We start from the raw sequence: 17502 nt of genomic DNA, 5'->3' as shown, positions 1-17502 counted from the left end.
GCTCCCTGCTAGCTGTAATCAGCGGGAGAGGAGGGAGCACTGCACAGGGGGAGATTGCAGGAGACAAGGGGGGAGGATTATACTCAGCACAACAAGGAATCTCGTTATGAGATAGACACAGAGAGTTTATTACATGTACTTTTTCATGTAATATATGTAATAGGAGGAATATATTACATATGGGTATATTGCGTATATATGTTGTAATATATAATGTATGCAATGTATACAGGATCTGTTGTGATTAACATTACTGTAATTTAATTTTTTTCTTCTCTCTCTCTTATGCTTGAGATATGGTGTAAGCACATGGCTGGCCACCATTTTAACTCAACTTCCTGTTTCTTTGTCCCGGAAGTTTCGACGGTCCTACAACACTTCCCCACTAGAGGAGCCGGGGTGGTGTTAGGTATTTGGTCACACAGTGTGTGTCAGCTGCAATACTCTTCGAGGTTATGCACATTTTACTTAACATAAGAGAATCCACATGCAGTGGGAATACCAGTCTGCATACGGACATCTACCCTGATCCTATTTTGGCGGCTACATCTAAGGTAAATGTTCCCTGTAAAGCGCGGCGAAATGGGTGTGCGCTATATAAATAATACGTAAACAGTAACCATCAGGGGTTGCATGCTAACAGTTCAGCTGTGTTGAAGTCAGATAATTCAATGCCAGACCTTATACTTATCACACGGCCACGAGTCACATAGGGAATATTCCTAGCCAGCCAGTCATAACCTCATCAGTCCAGCGCAAGGTGCTGAATTTTAAGGACACTATGGAACCTTTTTTAATCCTTGCGTTTTTATTGGTTAGAACACAGCGAGAACCTGTGCGGGTCTGGGTTTTTCATTGTTATAATTCTATAATTAAGCTTTACACCAGAGTCTATGACAGCATTTCTTTGTGTCAAGCCTTTCTAGGCCCACCTGAAACTACTCTTACTGACCCGTCAGAGTGGACATTCATGCTCTGCTGTAAAGGCAAGGTATATGCTTTAGTTGGGGTTTGGGTTACCGGCGTGATAGTGGCATAGGCAATGTAGTTGGTAGCCACATCTAGACTCAGAACAGTTTCTAAAGTTTCTTACGATCAGCTGAGGAGTTACACATGACTGCTATACATGTCAGTCAGGTTAGTTCTCTGAGGTCGGCGTCAAGCTTGTTGTTAACGTAGACTTGGCCTACACAGGGGCAGAGTCCGTATAAACATTACTGACGCATCAATATGTTATTTACTCCTAATTAGGAAGATTAAGTTCTCACGCTTCGGCGTGAAGGGCTGTTTACGGCCATTGCCACACCAGTTCTTACACTACACTTTCGAGGCAGTCCTACAACTCACTACAACGTGGTTGAGGACGTGGTTTTCAATAAACCACTAACTGTCGTTCTGACAAGATTGCTGACAAGCCGATGGCATGGCGCGCTGTTAATTGTCTCGTTTCTTCTTTTGGGTGAGCAAATCTTCTGATGTTTTATGGTCTGCTATGGCCTAACTAGAACAGCGGCCGCCTGCTATGCTTGAAAAACCGGGTTTGATACGGAGTTCGGCACCCATTTATTATTTGGTCGTTATTACGGAAATCCACAGATCGGTGGATGCACAATTTAGTCGTCAAAACACAGAGTTCTATTGTCTACCACCTTTGCGGTGGTTGGTCAAGACAAGATTCATATTAAGCCTCGCTGTGTCAGAGGACACAAAGGCAATTCTGTAGACCGATGCTCAGTCTCTCGTACATTCAAGGTTATTACTCTCTTTTTGTAGTACCACAGCCGGACGGCTCGGTCATAATCCATATTGATCCTAAAGAGGCTCAATCAGTACGTACTTACTACTTATTTAAGATGGAATTCATGCAGTCGGTGATTGCAGGTTTACAACCTCAGACATCGGATTCTCACTGAAGCTCAAGGATGTGTACTTCACTTTTTAGCCACTACATCAGGCATACTTAAACGGTTGCAGGACAACAAAACCATTATTACTTTCAAACACTACTGTTTGGCCCCTCTCAGCGCCTCGGGTAGTCACAAGGGTGATGTCTGTGATAATCGTTGTTCTCAGATCCCGGGTAGTGATAATGGTTCTGTACTTAGATGACCTGCTCATCAAAGCTCCGGCTCAACAACTGCTCCTTCAAAATACATTACTAACGTACAATGTGCTAGTACAGCAAGTTTGCATTGACAACTTTCCAAATCAAGCCGGGTTTCGTGTCAAAGAATTCAATCCCTAAGAAACAAATAGCACAGAGTATTAGTTCTCTAGTACATTTTAGACTCCATCCACAGGAAGTCTTGGTGCACTTGTGCATGTGACTGTTAGGGAACATAGGGCCGTCTTTACGAGTACTCTACTTCGTAAGTGGCATTTACTATCTCTTACAATTATTCTTCTCGCACAGTGATCAGACCTTTGGCTACCGATTCGGTAAATAGTGCGCTTATATCTAAGGGCCAGAGTATCTCTATTCTCGTTGCACCACATAAGCTATCTCAACGTGGGGAGATTGGTCCGAGTCTGGACTTATCTAATTCAGTTGCCGGATGCAAGTCTGAGTTTGGGGGGCTGGTAATCCTATTTAGTCTTTCACACCTGGAAGGATTACTGACAATAAATGTCCTGGAACTCAAGTCCATGTACAATACACGGTGACAGGAAGTTCACATGCTCCAGTCTCAGGTGATTCACGTCCAGTCAGCATCGCGATGGCAGTCGCATAAATCACCACACAAGCTGCGGGAAAGGTTTGCACCCTAATTTGTGACGAGCCTCATCATGTGAAATTGTCGGCAGAGTTTCATTCCAGAAGTCGACTACTCAAATACAGTTTCTCATTCTTCAGGATTTTCATCCACAGGGATGGCCATAAACTCAGAGATGTTGTAGATATTAGTCCAGAGGTGCAGTTACCCACAAATAGATCTAATGGCTTCTCAACAACATCATCAAACAACTAGATCTAATGGCTTCTCGACAACATCATCAAACACTCGATAGATGTTCACATAAAACAATCCAAAGGCACTGCCAGTGGATGATCTCACCATAGCATGGCACATACGGGTATCTGTTCCACTGTTTAAACCGATTCTTTGCTGGAGAATGCGGATCAAACGACCGTCCACACCAGTCATGCTAGTTGTACCTTATGGGCTTTACAAGCGGGGTTTCGGTTTTCCGCGGTTTACTCTCAGCCCATCTATGGTCGCTGCGCTATGGCCAGACCAAATACAACAGGGTCAGTTCCTTTAACCTGTTGGACAGGGTGGCGGTGAAAACCGTCTCTCTCTTAAGTCAAAAGGGCATTTCAAAATCGGTATTGCCACCCATGTTAAGCTCTAGAAAACCAGTTACAGCAGCTCATTGTCGGTATTTGGCAAGCTTATATAGGCTGGTGTGAAGTTCAGAAGTGGCTGACTTCCTTCAGGGTTTCTCGTCTTTTGCTGTTGTTAAAGACTAGGTAAGATGGAGGACTACATTTACCTAAATTAAGATGCAGTTTTCTTTCAAAGGTATTTGTTTTTTGCCAACAGTTTACTCTTTTCTGCAAGGTATTGTTCCTCCATTTACACCTCCTACAGCGCCATGAAATTTCAATCTGTTGTTAAAATTTTGCACAGTTCTAATTATGAACCCTTACAACACGGGATTGTTGAATTTCTACCTTAGGAAACAGTATTTCGCCTAGCTGTAGCTTCAGCAAGGAGTGTTTCACAATTGGGTGCCTTGTTTTGCAAGCCACCGTCTTTAAGATTTCATGATTCTAGAGCGGAATTTTTGCAACTTCCGTTTTTCTTACCTTTAGTATCTTCCAATCGTAGTTCAGGTATTATCTGAACGTACAGGAACTCCACCTACTTTGCATGTGGTACGCGCACTACGCGTTTATGTAAGCCGAACAACAACAGTTCGTAAAACGCAGGCATTGTTTCTCTAAGAGGAAGGCAAGATGTGTTGGACAGCTTCCAAGCAGACCTTGGCCAGATGGAGTAAGCTGACCATACGTCAGGCTTATCTTTATGCTAGGCTACAACAGCCTACATCAGTTCAGTTTACTCCACAGGTTCTGTGGGAACTTCATCGGTAGCAAGTCGTGGAGCTTCTACGATACCGTACGGCTACATGGTCATCAGTGCACAGGTTGTGCGCTTTTACAAGTTTGATACATTGGCGGCATCAGCTTCTAGCTTTGCCCGTCTAGTGTTACAGGTGCCAAACAGCTCTCCCGCCCAAGGGGGAAACTTTGGTACGTCCCAAGAGTACTCCAGTGACCCCCTAGTGGATGAAAAAGAAAATAGGATTTTGGTACTTACCAGGTAAATCCTTTTCTTTGAATCCATAGGGGGCACTGGACGCCCACCCAGAGCAGTTTTTCACTAGCTTGTGGTAAGTTCAGGAAACCTTATGGTAACACGTTAAAACCATCTAATTCTGATGTTATAGAGATTTTCCATTATCGTGTCAACTTTCTAGTTGTCCGTTATGTTAGGTGTCAACTTTAGTGTTGACCGTTATATTATAATGTTATATGTAATTCTCCATTGTTCACCTCTCTGTCGCTCCTATTCGGCTCAGTAAAAAACACTGAGGATCCTGGGAGTATGGAGGAGGGAAGGGGAGGGTTACACAATTTAAATATTTAAATGTGCCTTCCCTGCTATGCACGTCCATATCCCAAGAGAGTACTCCAGTGCCCCCTATGGATTCAAAGAAAAGGATTTACCTGGTAAGTACCAAAATCCTATTTTTACTAATATCTGAAGTTCAATAAGAAAATTATTTTGTGAAGAAGTCTTGACAGATTGATAGCACTAGTTTCATTATGTTCCTCATCCAGAAGTTGGCTGCTGGGAGGCTCATGTACCTGTTTTTCCCCAGTGCCCTGATGCTTCTGTAGTACAGAACTAGTCAATCAATGAGACTACCCATCTTCTAGCGGAGAATGTTTGTTGTAGGAACAATCATTGTGACCTTAGCGTCCTGCTTACCCCCCTGCCCTTTATGTTTCTGGTTTGGACTGTGAAATCTGCGCTGCCTAGAATAGTCCATGGATCCAGTTATGGGAGGGTGCATATTGGGAAAATATTTTCCTAGTTAGTGGTATTTAAGTTATTGAATGAGAATGTAGGACATACATTGACTTATAAATATACAGCAGCAGTCAAGTTTCACTTGTCTCAGAGTTCAGTTTGTATGTTTTATTTTCATGAAAACATAAAAAGTGGGTAATAAAGGTTTTTAACAGGAGGAAACCCGGAAGAAACCCAAGATGACGATTGTCGAGTCTGCACAGCCTGGCAATGAACCTCTGTGTACTGTGGATGTCTGACCCTGTACTCTAAAGGGAGCAATAAGAAACTCTGGAGGCTTTCTTCAATAAACTGTCCAACTGATTGTGATGAGAGTGATGTGTTAACAGGGCTGCTTCCTTATGCATTGTCCATTCTGCGTCATTTGGACAACACTATAGAAATATTACCTCCTTTATAAAACATGCTGTTTTGGTCTCATTTCAGTTCCTCTTATGTCCACCAAAAAAAAGCAATGCTGCGATGTGCAAATCTTAAAGGCATAAGCATTATATTTAGGACATCAAGCACTTTCCCTCCTAGGGACGCTTCTGGTAGTTTGTGTGTGTTATGTATGTTTTCCGTAAACTATTTTATTTGAATTTTTTTTGTTTGTTAAACTGGACCTCTAAAATATTCTGAGCAGTTTTATTTCACAAATGTTTTGTTTCAGTATGTACTGAATGCACTGATTAGATGGTTATTGAGTCTTAAGATCCGAAGAGCCAGCAACATAACAGATATGGAAGCTTCAGACTAGGGTAACCACTGCAATAGGATTTCTTGTGGTTACTGCCCTATGTGCACAGACAAACTGTAAATATAACCCTGAAATGAGTTTCTTGCATTGATCTTTACAATTGGTGTAAGAGGGACACAGCACAATTTCCAGCACATATCTAAACATTTGGTTTTGCACATGTCTCAGCTGCTTGTTATATCCTAAACACAATGTTGCTCTGTCACATCTACTGTACGGCCTCCTTTAACCTGAGTGGTGTGTGCTGCAGATGTGCCTTCTACTGCCAAGTTCAGAGCAATCAACTGCTGTAGTCTCTTTTGTGTAAAGGATGTGGACTCAAGACATCTTGTAAGCACAGCCTGTATGCAAATTGAATGAATGCTGTTTTCCTATGCCCTTTAATAGCTGCATCAGTCTGCAATGCAAATACTACTTCTGTATGTGACACACAACACACAGTGTGCGCAATATATGGAGCCTGTGTGATCACACTGCCTTGTATTCTAGAGGTCACGTCAGCAGGAAGTTTTACAGAGGGCGCTCAAGCTGTCCTGATAAATTGACTAAGCACACAAAGGGGTGTCAGGCTCTTTTTAAGTTGTTGTGGAGCCTTTGTTGGTTTATGTAGAGTGTCAGTAGGTTGCTTGCTAATGTCCCTCAATAGAGGCATGAAGTATTAGCTGTAAGCTGGATTCTCTTGCATCTGATGGATTTTGTACTTTTCAGTAAAATGTATTTTTAGTGAATTAGCGCAGGCTTCTTTTTGTTATGTTACGGAGTTATATTTAAAAAAATCATGTAAATGTTTTTACCAGATTTGAAGAATAATCAATAAATATATGTAGGATCCTATTGATGTTACAAATGCTTTTTTTTATTTAATTTTTTCTTTAATATTGGTATGTTTCTGATTTATTTACAGCACGATTATATGTCTTGTAAAGCCTTACATGAGCTGGGGGCCATGGTTTCAAAGCGTGAGATAGGGTGTGGTTAAAAGTGCAGGGTAAATTTTGTTTTCTTTTGTTTTTTTTCTCCGTAAACAGGGAATGATCTAGACTTTTTTTTTGTTAATGCTTTCTCCTTTTTCCCTTCTATTATATGTAAATCACTGAACACGTGAGTTTCCTCACAACCTATGGGTGAAGCTCTTTTGTACAAAACACTTGTTCACATAATCCTTTTAACTGGGTGACTAATAAATGATGAAAGACATGACACTGCAGTCTAGTATCTGTTGCAGTAGTCCGGAGAATAGATTAGTTATATCTGTCTATCTGCAAGTTTCCATGTATAAACAAAAATACAGCCAGTGCAATGTACAATATACTGTAATGTAGGGAGCGATGTGAGACAATAATTGCAACCTAATACAGCTTTAAAACAAGTATAACAGCTGGCATGACAGAGAAGCTGCCCAATACATAAAAGGAACGGGAAAGAGTGGATGAAGGTCTGGTGGGGTTTGGGGGGCTTATGGAGGGGTAGGAGACCATGCTGCCCAGGGTAATGACCATGCACTGAAATGTGAGTACAATGAGAGGAAAGTATCTTATTGAAATTTCTATTGTGGGTGTGAGATTTTAATTAACTGAGCCGGTCATTGAAATTACCATGTTGACTACCTGGCCATACATTTTATCTTTTATTTTTTTATTATCTTTTGGTGAGGACAAATGGTACATTTGCTCATATAACTGAATCACCAACAGCTCACTTATTTGCAGCTCTTCTGTCCTGGTTATTCACAAGTATGCTATGTTTTAAATACAAAGTCAATTATATAACTACTTAAAACTGCAAACAGTAGTAGTACGGTGTGCTTTTTGTATATAAAGAATTACACCGTGTACGCACAATTACATGCAGGATAGACCCTTTGGGGAAAAAAGTGGCACTGCAGATATTACTACATTCAAAATAAAAGTATATAAAGAATATTATAGCCAGGATATGCAGTAATGTAGAAAATACTTACAGATCATAAACATACTGAGGAGTAATAGCAACCTACCATACGAGATGTGCCATTTGAGTCTTTCCATGCTAAGGCAACCACAAAAGTTAAGTAATGTAACCCAAATTACATTTTTGATGACTTTTTAGACATGCACAACCATAGCAGATAGAAAACTGCCAAATTAAAAAAAATTTTTTTTTGTTCTAATGGCTTAGTTAGACATCAAACTGCAAAAACTATCAATTGAGTGTCTGTTTTATGTTTCATAACTGCTCTGAAACACAATAAAAAAGCTAACAATTGTTTTACTCATGCCTCTTCACGAGGAATTAAGAAAAAGTATATTGATGTGGGAATTAGTTACTCATTGAACTATGTTTATTAGCATTGTTTTATCTTAAAATAATTTAACAGTGAAAATCACTGCTATTCCGCCGATCCACGTGCTTTTCGACTTGTCGAATACTTTTGGGTTAGATTGAATAGGTCTGAATCCCATTCCGACCTAAAAAAGTCAAAAACTGCATCCACCGCCATTGCAAAACATGCTATGCCGTCACTACCGTAAATGGCCAGTATGTGCGCAGCTGAGCATCACATCACTTTGAATTTAATATGACCCAATGTGAGGGTGAATACTTAATGGAAATCTGGATAAGAAATTCATAGTCTGCGTTAAATGCATTAAGACTGCTTCTTTGTGTTTTTGTTTTTCTCAATGTACAAAACAGGTGATTTGGCCACTCTTAAAGTTACTGCTATCTCTGTGGCGTATTATTTTGTTTTTCAGCCTAAGAATAGCCTATTTTACTTTGAGAGCTCCTTTGACTGTATGTTGTGGGTTTACAGCAATAGCTTGCAAATGCGACACTTGGGGCGATACTAATTAGTTGCGGTAAATTACCAATGGATTTGTGGGGGGCTATCCAAATAGCCCCTTATACCCGGCATTTATCAGGGATTATGCAAATCATAATCTGCGTTAAACTGCCCACAGATCCATGATAACACATGGATCTGGGAATTTATCCCGGATCCCCTGTGTTATCACCCAAAACCTGGACCCTTTCCTACTTTAAAAAAATGGGCAGTTATTGGATAGCCCGATAATGACCATCAGTCATTATCGCGCTATCAACCCGTTTTGTTTGTGTTGCCGAAAAAGCATCAGGGCTAATTGGGTACCCTTCTTGGAATCTACTCCAGACCTTTTGCCTGCTTAATTGACCTAGATAATGAAGCAAGTTTTGATCCAATTGTCCAATTACTTTTGGTCCCTTGAAGAAAGAATATATTAAGGAGCTATAATTCCTAAACCCTTCCTCCAATATGGATGGGAATACCCTCAAATTAAAGTCGATAATCTACACTTTAAAACCATATTCATTGTATAACTGTGACTTGAATATGTTTTGGTACACGGTTAAAACAATACATTTGCATTAGTGTCAAAATGTATATGGAACTGTTATGTGCTACCCCATTAAAAGATTGTACCCATTTATCTGTAATGCCCCCCATGTTTGTCTTTTTGAGAGATGCCCTACACTTGTGGTGGAAATGTAATGAGCAGTGATTAGTCTGACAAATCTCTGTTCATTGCATTTACTGCTTTATGTATAAATTCCATTTCAACTTAATCTGTAATCTGCCGTGAAAAGGGCTCTGTGCATTTACAGCCTGCAAGGTTTTTCTTACACAGTTGGCCATTAGGTTACATAGAAACATAGAATTTGACGGCAGATAAGAACCACTTGGCCCATCTAGTCTGCCCATTTTTTTTATCCTTTAGGTAATCGCAACCCTCTTTGAACCTTAATTCCTTGTAAGGATATTCACATGCCTATCCCAAACATGTTTAAACTGCTCCACAGTCTTAGCCTCTACCACCTCTGATGGGAGGCTATTCCACTTATCAACTACCCTTCCTGTGAAATAATTTTTCCTTAAATTTCCCCTGAACCTGCCTCCCTCCAGTTTCAGTGTATGTCCTCGAGTTTTAATACTTCTCTTCCTTTGAAAAATGTTTCCCTCCTGAACTTTGTTAAAACCTTTGGTATATTTATATTATCGCCTTTTTAGTCACTACAGTATTGCCCTTACAGCAAACAGCTTTTAATGCCAGTTTTATTCGTTACCTGGAACTTTCGGTAGTGATCAGCAGATGGTCCCTAAATAAGCACAAAATGGACTCGCCCATGAAAAAGATGTGCTTTCGTGTATTGACAATGCAATGATTTCTCATTGATGTTGTTTGGCTTGGTGGGTGGTTCTGGCTCTCGCCAGATTAGGACAACAGTGTAAATTTCGATTTAATGCTTGCTGCCTGCCATTTTTTTTGTTGTGTGTACCCTTAGGGGTGTTTTGGAGTACTTCAGCTTGTTTACTATATTACAGAAAAATATATAGCATTTATCAGAGGAGATATTTTGTAAATGTATTGACAGGATTATGTGGTAAATTTACTGTGTATTTGTAAAACGTTTACAGAAATGAGTCGCTACGAGATAGGAGTGTTGAGAATTCCAGAATAAAGGGCAGTGATGTTGGTAATATGCACTGGATGAATGTAACAAAATAGCAACTGCTGTACATAATATGCATCTTCCTTACAGTAATCAGATGTAGGAAATAAGCCTCAAAACAGTATGGTAAAACATATGAGGGTTGTTCTGGTGAGCATTACCTTTTGATTGTATACAGTTTTATGAGCTTTGCTTAGAAAGCCCATAGTCTATGGAAAACGTAATGCAAATACATAGTTTCCCATTGTTCAGTACAATTACCAGGTAGCAAAGGTTCTGAGCATCAAATAATTAAAGTTTAATTCAACAGCCAAACTCTCCCTGTAAACTATTATAGAACAGCCTTCAAAATCTGTTACTACATTTTAATCATAGGTCCTGCTTTTAAAATGTGTTTTTATTTAAATCTTAGCTTGCTATGCTACCTATCCGTTTATAAGCAACCACAGTTTAAAAGATAAGTGAATTAAGTGTGGACCCACTCAACGTTGTTAATGAATTTAATTGACGTATTCTACATATTAGAGATTGGATCTATACATAGTCTAATATATTGCAAATCAGGGTGAAGCTTATTATCCTAAATGTATTTGTTCAAAAATTCACTGCCCATTGCCGTAGTTCTGTGAAAGTTCATCCCACCTCCATAGTTTCAGCCTTGGATCAATATTTTGCACACATTTCTTCCTTTTCTTTTTTTTGCAAATCAACATTGCACTTAATAATGGACAATCAGACCTGATAGCTTTTCTCACAATTTTTCTATATCATTACATATTGTTCACTATCCACAGCTTGTGACATTTGTCAATGAACGCTGTAATAATTGTTGTGAGATGGGCTGTACTGCCCATTTATCATTTATTCCACATATAAAAGTACCTAATAATATATGCACTTTTATTTTTTGGGATCTTTATCCCTGTTAAGGGACATTTTCTACCATATAAATAACTTGTGATCATTTTATACACATCCTATTCTTTAATGGAAGTATACCTGTGTTTTTTTTGTTTTGTTTTTGTCAGTATTATTTCTTTTCCACACTGTAGAATGGCTGTTACAGAATGACCTGAAGGCAATAGATAATAAGGGGTCCTACACTAAACAGCTTGTTTGTAGCAGGAAGTACTTTTCTATATACTCTTCATTCTGACATTAACACAAATCTGCATTTTATGTCACCACGCATAGTGTGTTGCTGTACTTGAGTCACTGATACAATCTGGGTCAAACATTTTAGCTTCAAATGTCTTTATATTGAAGTTTACAAACCAAAGCTTTTAATTCAGAGTGGAATTTTAGATTTCATATCAGTCTGTATTGTAGAAAAGTAATGCAATAACTATATCCTCTAGTGTGCATGGATGGTCTTGTGTTTGCAAAGTATGCATTTACGTAGGTTTATAATTTAGAAGGTCTGCAGTCTTTATCCTTTAAAGAATTTGGTTTTTGACCCATTTTTTCTTCTTCAATTGATGCTTGATTATAAATGAAACAATGTTGTATAAAAATATTTTACAACTTTTTTTGTTTGAAATGTTCTGAGTAGGGAGCAAAAATGTCTTCACTTGTGTTTTGAGCTCTCCTACGTTTTTTAGTTTTCCCATAAAGCATTCCGATGCAGGTTCCTTCTGTAGGGCACTCAGTGATTTGCAATGGAGTCTGGGAGATTGTTTTAAACAATGATGTTCTGTATTTGGTACATGGAAGTATTGTGCACTATGGAATGATTTGGTTGGATTAAAGCTTGATTTTGGGGCTTAAGCTGGATCCACAGTGCTATAATAATGTGACTGTGGGATTTACTGTGATAACTCTGCTATAGGGGTGTGGGGGGAATTAACTAAGGTGGACTATTCTTGAATGTGCTATAGTCCCTTTAACTGCTATAATCTGTACTGTCTGATCCATATAACATACTTCCTTCGTTGTCACACTTGAAACTGTTAATTCATTATTTTACACTTTGACCTACAAACAAAATTGTATGTGCATACTTGTTGCTGATGTGTTCTGCAATAGCGACACCTCGTTTTGGTGCATGAAGTTCTGAAGCTGGTTTTAGCTTATTTTTTAGAGGAATGTGTGTGATACTGCTCCAGCATTTGTGATCCTTTCAGTGTTTAGAGTGTTATGAACTTGCCTAGATTCTTTGTCTTATTTGAAACGCTTGAAAGTGGTAACCGCTCTTGTGCTGGAGCTACCCACAACGTATCATGCAGCTAAAGGTACATGACTGGTACACACATGCCATTACAGTATATGGGTTATTTGTGCCCGTCTCTGCCTGTACATTTTAGTAAGAAGCTGGTGGCTTTATGAGCTTTTACTGTAAGCCATTCATAAACGTTCTGTGCTTTATCTTTTGATGTTGCCCTGTGCTGTATGTATATATAAATGCTGATATCCAGGCTAAGCTATCAAAAAAATAATCTGTATAGTCGTTAGTTATTTGGATATGTTTCTGTACAAGGCACTGTTCCTAAAAAATAAATATTTTGTGTAGCCACTAGTGAGATAAATGATTTGTTAATCTCTAGGTGGTTTTAGTAACCAGCGTAAGTATTGTCTGCACGGTGAAAACTTGTGGTCTTATTAATGGTTGCTGTATGAATTGTGCTGAGTGACTGTCAGATAAGTGATTTGTAATACTTGTCACCTGTCTAAAATGGGTTTCTGCTTTTCAATATTAATGTAAATTGTGCATTTGACCCTGAGTATTGTGTTTAAAAAAAAAAAAAAAAAAAAAATTTTGTTTATTAGTTTTAAGCAATAAAGTTTGATATTACAATAAAACTGTCTGGTTAATTTTTTTTTTTTTTTTAAGTAATAAAAATGGAGAACACCAGCGGCTTGCTGAAAATGTAAATTTACAGATTATTATATTCAATAATTTTAAAATGGGGATTGGTTCTAGTGTGAATTTTTATTTTTTTTGTAGCCTTTGATCAAGGATTTATGGTCCTCATTCCGAGTTGTTCGCTCGCAAGCTGCTTTTAGCAGCTTTGCACACGCTAAGCCGCCGCCTACTGGGAGTGAATCTTCGCATAGTAGATTTGCGAATAGACCGTTCTTAGCAGTTTGAGTAGCTCGAGACTTACTCTGCCACTGCGATCAGTCCAGTCAGTTTCGTTCCTGGTTTGACGTCACAAACACACCCAGCGTTCGCCCAGACACTACCTCGTTTCTTCAGCCACTCCCGCGTTTTTCCCAGAAACGGCAGCGTTTTTTCGCACTCACCCATAAAACGGCCAGTTTTACGCCCAGAAACACCCACTTCCTGTCAATCACACTACGATCACCAGAACAAAGAAAAAACTTCGTAATGCCGTGGGTAAAATACCTAACTTCTTAGAAAATTTACTTAGCGCAGTCGCAATGCGGACATTGCGCATGCGCATTACCGACTAATCGCTCCATTGCGAAAAAAAATAACGAGCGATCAACTCGGAATGACCACCTATATGTATTATATTGATATGCACTGCAGGACTTCAGCACATAAGATGCAGTTTATACTATTTAGTTAGTACAGGGTTGTATAAATAACAGAAGACACAGCAGATCCAAGGGACACCACTTCAAGTCCTGCATGCCTAAATACCCTATATATGTTTGTTCTTCAGTGTTTTACCAGCCCCACTAACCAATTAGAAGACTTTGGGGGGAGATTCAAATGTTTGAAAAAAAAGGTTGGGAGTCTGGTTTTTCCTATCTAACAGACAGGGGAAAAACGACACCCAACCGACTTTTCTCTGACGTCCTAGTGGATGCTGGGAACTCCGTAAGGACCATGGGGAATAGCGGGCTCCGAAGGAGGCTGGGCACTCTAGAAAGATCTTAGACTACCTGGTGTGCACTGGCTCCTCCCACTATGACCCTCCTCCAAGCCTCAGTTAGATTTCGTGCCCGGCCGAGGTTGGATGCACACTAGGGGCTCTCCTGAGCTCTTAGAAAGTTATAGTCTTAGAATTTGTTATTTTCAGTGAGACCTGCTGGCAACAGGCTCACTGCAGCGAGGGACTAAGGGGAGAAGAAGCGAACTCGCCTGCTTGCAGCCGGATTGGGCTTCTTAGGCTACTGGACACCATTAGTTCCAGAGGGATCGACCGCAGGCCCAGCCTTGATGTTCGGTCCCGGAGCCGCGCCGCCGTCCCCCTTACAGAGCCAGAAGCAAGAAGATGGTCCGGAAAATCGGCGGCATGAAGACATCCTGTCTTCACCAAGGTAGCGCACAGCACTGCAGCTGTGCGCCATTGCTCCTCATACACACTTCACACTCCGGTCACTGAGGGTGCAGGGCGCTGGGGGGGGGCGCCCTGAGGCAGCAATAAAAACACCTTGGCTGGCTAAAATACCTCAATATATAGCCCCTGGGGCTATATATGAGGTAAATACCCCTGCCAGAATCCCATAAAAAGCGGGAGAATACGCAGCGAAAAAGGGGCGGAGCCTATCTCCTCAGCACACTGGCGCCATTTTTCCCTCACAGCTCGGCTGGAAGGAAGCTCCCTGGCTCTTCCCTGCAATTCTACAGTACAGTAAGAGGGAAAAGAGAGGGGGGGCATTAAAATTGGCACTGTATACAGTATATTATATTGAAAAGCAGCTATTAGGGACATAACTCAGTTAGTCCCTGTATATATATAGCGCTCTGGTGTGTGCTGGCATACTCTTACTCTGTCCCCCCAAAGGGCTTTTGTGGGTCCTGTCCTCTGTTGGAGCATTCCCTGTGTGTGTGGAGTGTGTCGGTACGGCTGTGTCGACATGTTTGAGGAGGATAATGATGTGGAGGGGGAGCAGATGCCTTTAGCAGGGATGTCACCCCCTGGGGGTCAGACACCTGAGTGGATGGTATTATGGCAGGAAATGAGTGCACGTATAGACTCCTTACATACAAAATTTGACGACATGCCGACTGTGGGACAGCCGAGTCTTCAGCTCGTGCCTGTCCAGGTGTCTCAAAAGTCATCAGGGGCTCTGAAACGCCCGCTATCTCAGGTGGCACAAGTAGATGTCGACACGGATACTGACACCAGTGTCGACGACGATGAGTCAAATTTAATGCCCGTTAAGGCCATTCACTGCATGATTGAGGCAATGAAAGAGGTGTTAAATATTTCTGATTTACATCCAGGTACCACAAAAAAGGGTATTATGTTTGGGGAGAAAAAACTACCTGTAGTTTTTCCCCCATCAGATGAATTAAATGAAGTGTGTGAAGAAGCGTGGGCTTCCCCTGATAAGAAATTGGTAATTCCTAAGAAGCTACTAATGGCGTTCCCTTTCCCGCCAGAGGATAGGTTACGTTGGGAAACACCACCGAAGGTGGATAAAGCGCTCACACGTTTGTCTAAAAAGGTGGCACTACCGTCCCAGGATACGGCCGCCCTTAAGGAACCTGTTGATAGAAAGCAGGAGGCGATCCTGAAGTCTGTATATACACACTCAGGCATTATACTCAGACCAGCTATTGCGTCAGCATGGATGTGCAGTGCTGCCGCTGCGTGGTCAGATAAACTGTCAGAAGATATTGACACGTTAGACAGAGACACGATCCTGCTAACAATTGACCATATCAAAGACTCAGTCTTATACATGAGAGATGCACAGAGGGAAATCTGCCGGCTGGCATCTAAAGTAAGTGCATTATCCATCTCTGCTAGGAGATGCTTATGGACTCGCCAGTGGACTGGAGATGCAGATTCCAAAAGGCACATGGAAGTTTTGCCTTATAAGGGGGAGGAATTATTTGGGGATGGTCTCTCCGACCTAGTTTCCACAGCAACGTCTGGGAAGTCAGCATTTCTCTAACGTCCTAGTGGATGCTGGGGACTCCGTCAGGACCATGGGGAATAGCGGCTCCGCAGGAGACAGGGCACAAAAGCAAGCTTTTAGGATCACATGGTGTGTACTGGCTCCTCCCCCTATGACCCTCCTCCAAGCCTCAGTTAGGTTTTTGTGCCCGTCCGAGAGGGTGCAATCTAGGTGGCTCTCCTAAAGAGCTGTTTAGAAAAGTTTTTTTTTAGGTTTCAATCTCAGTGATTCCTGCTGGCAACAGGATCACTGCATCGAGGGACTTAGGGGAGAGATTTCCAACTCACCTGCGTGCAGGATGGATTGGAGTCTTAGGCTACTGGACACTTAGCTCCAGAGGGAGTCGGAACACAGGTCAGCCTGGGGTTCGTCCCGGAGCCGCGCCGCCGATCCCCCTTACAGACGCTGAAGAGACAGCAGAACGGAGGTCCGGAAAACAGGCGGCAGAAGACTCCACAGTCTTCATGAAGGTAGCGCACAGCACTGCAGCTGTGCGCCATTGTTGTCACACGGCTCACTGACTCAGTCACGGAGGGTGCAGGGCGCTGCTGGGGGCGCCCTGGGCAGCAATATAATTACCTTTAGTGGCAAAATAAATACATCACATATAGCCATTAAGGCTATATGTATGTATTTTAACCCAGGCCAGTTTATTAAAAACCGGGAGAAGAAGCCCGCCGGAAAAGGGGCGGAGCTTATTCTCCTCAGCACTCAGCGCCATTTTCCTGCTCAGCTCCGCTGGTGAGGAAGGCTCCCAGGACTCTCCCCTGCACTGCACTACAGAAACAGGGTAACAAAGAGAAGGGGGGCATAAATTGGCGATATTTATATATTAAGAGCGCATATATAGTAAACAACACCTTCTAGGGTTGTTTATATACATTTATAGCGCTTTTGGTGTGTGCTGGCAAACTCTCCCTCTGTCTCCCCAAAGGGCTAGTGGGTCCTGTCCTCTATCAGAGCATTCCCTATGTGTGTGCTGTATGTCGGTACGTGTGTGTCGACATGTATGAGGAAAATATTGGTGAGGAGGCGGAGCAAATTGCCTGTAATGGTGATGTCACTCTCTAGGGAGTCGACACCGGAATGGATGGCTTATTTATGGAAATTACGTGACAATGTCAACACGCTGCAAGCCGGTTGACGACATGAGAGGGCCGGCGAACAAATTAGTATCTGTCCAGGCGTCTCAAACACCGTCAGGGGCTGTAAAATGCCCATTTACCTCAGTCGGTCGACAGACCCAGACACGGACACTGATTTCAGTGTCGACGGTGAAGAAACAAACGTATTTTCTTTTAGGGCCACACGTTAAGGGCAATGAAGGAGGTGTTACATATTTCTGATACTCCAAGTACCACAAAAAAGGGTATT

The 17502-nt window shown here is 41.4% G+C and overlaps 1 protein-coding gene across 2 annotated transcripts in view; it reads left to right on the top strand.

Moving 5' to 3' along the window:
• The window catches only part of DGCR8 (DGCR8 microprocessor complex subunit), a 158750-nt gene extending 152075 nt beyond the window's left edge, over positions 1-6675 (top strand). For both annotated transcript variants that reach the window (XM_063964722.1, XM_063964723.1), the window contains one exon: positions 5258-6675. In XM_063964722.1, coding sequence (XP_063820792.1) covers positions 5258-5341 — 84 coding nt within the window. In that variant the 3' untranslated portion in view covers positions 5342-6675. The remainder of the gene's footprint in view (positions 1-5257) is intronic.
• The last annotated feature ends 10827 nt before the right edge of the window (positions 6676-17502 follow it).

Source organism: Pseudophryne corroboree, chromosome 1, assembly GCF_028390025.1.
Source record: "Pseudophryne corroboree isolate aPseCor3 chromosome 1, aPseCor3.hap2, whole genome shotgun sequence".
Classification (NCBI taxonomy): domain Eukaryota; kingdom Metazoa; phylum Chordata; class Amphibia; order Anura; family Myobatrachidae; genus Pseudophryne; species Pseudophryne corroboree.
The sequence above is the reverse complement of the archived record's forward strand: the minus strand, read 5'-3'. Positions and strand labels throughout refer to the sequence as shown.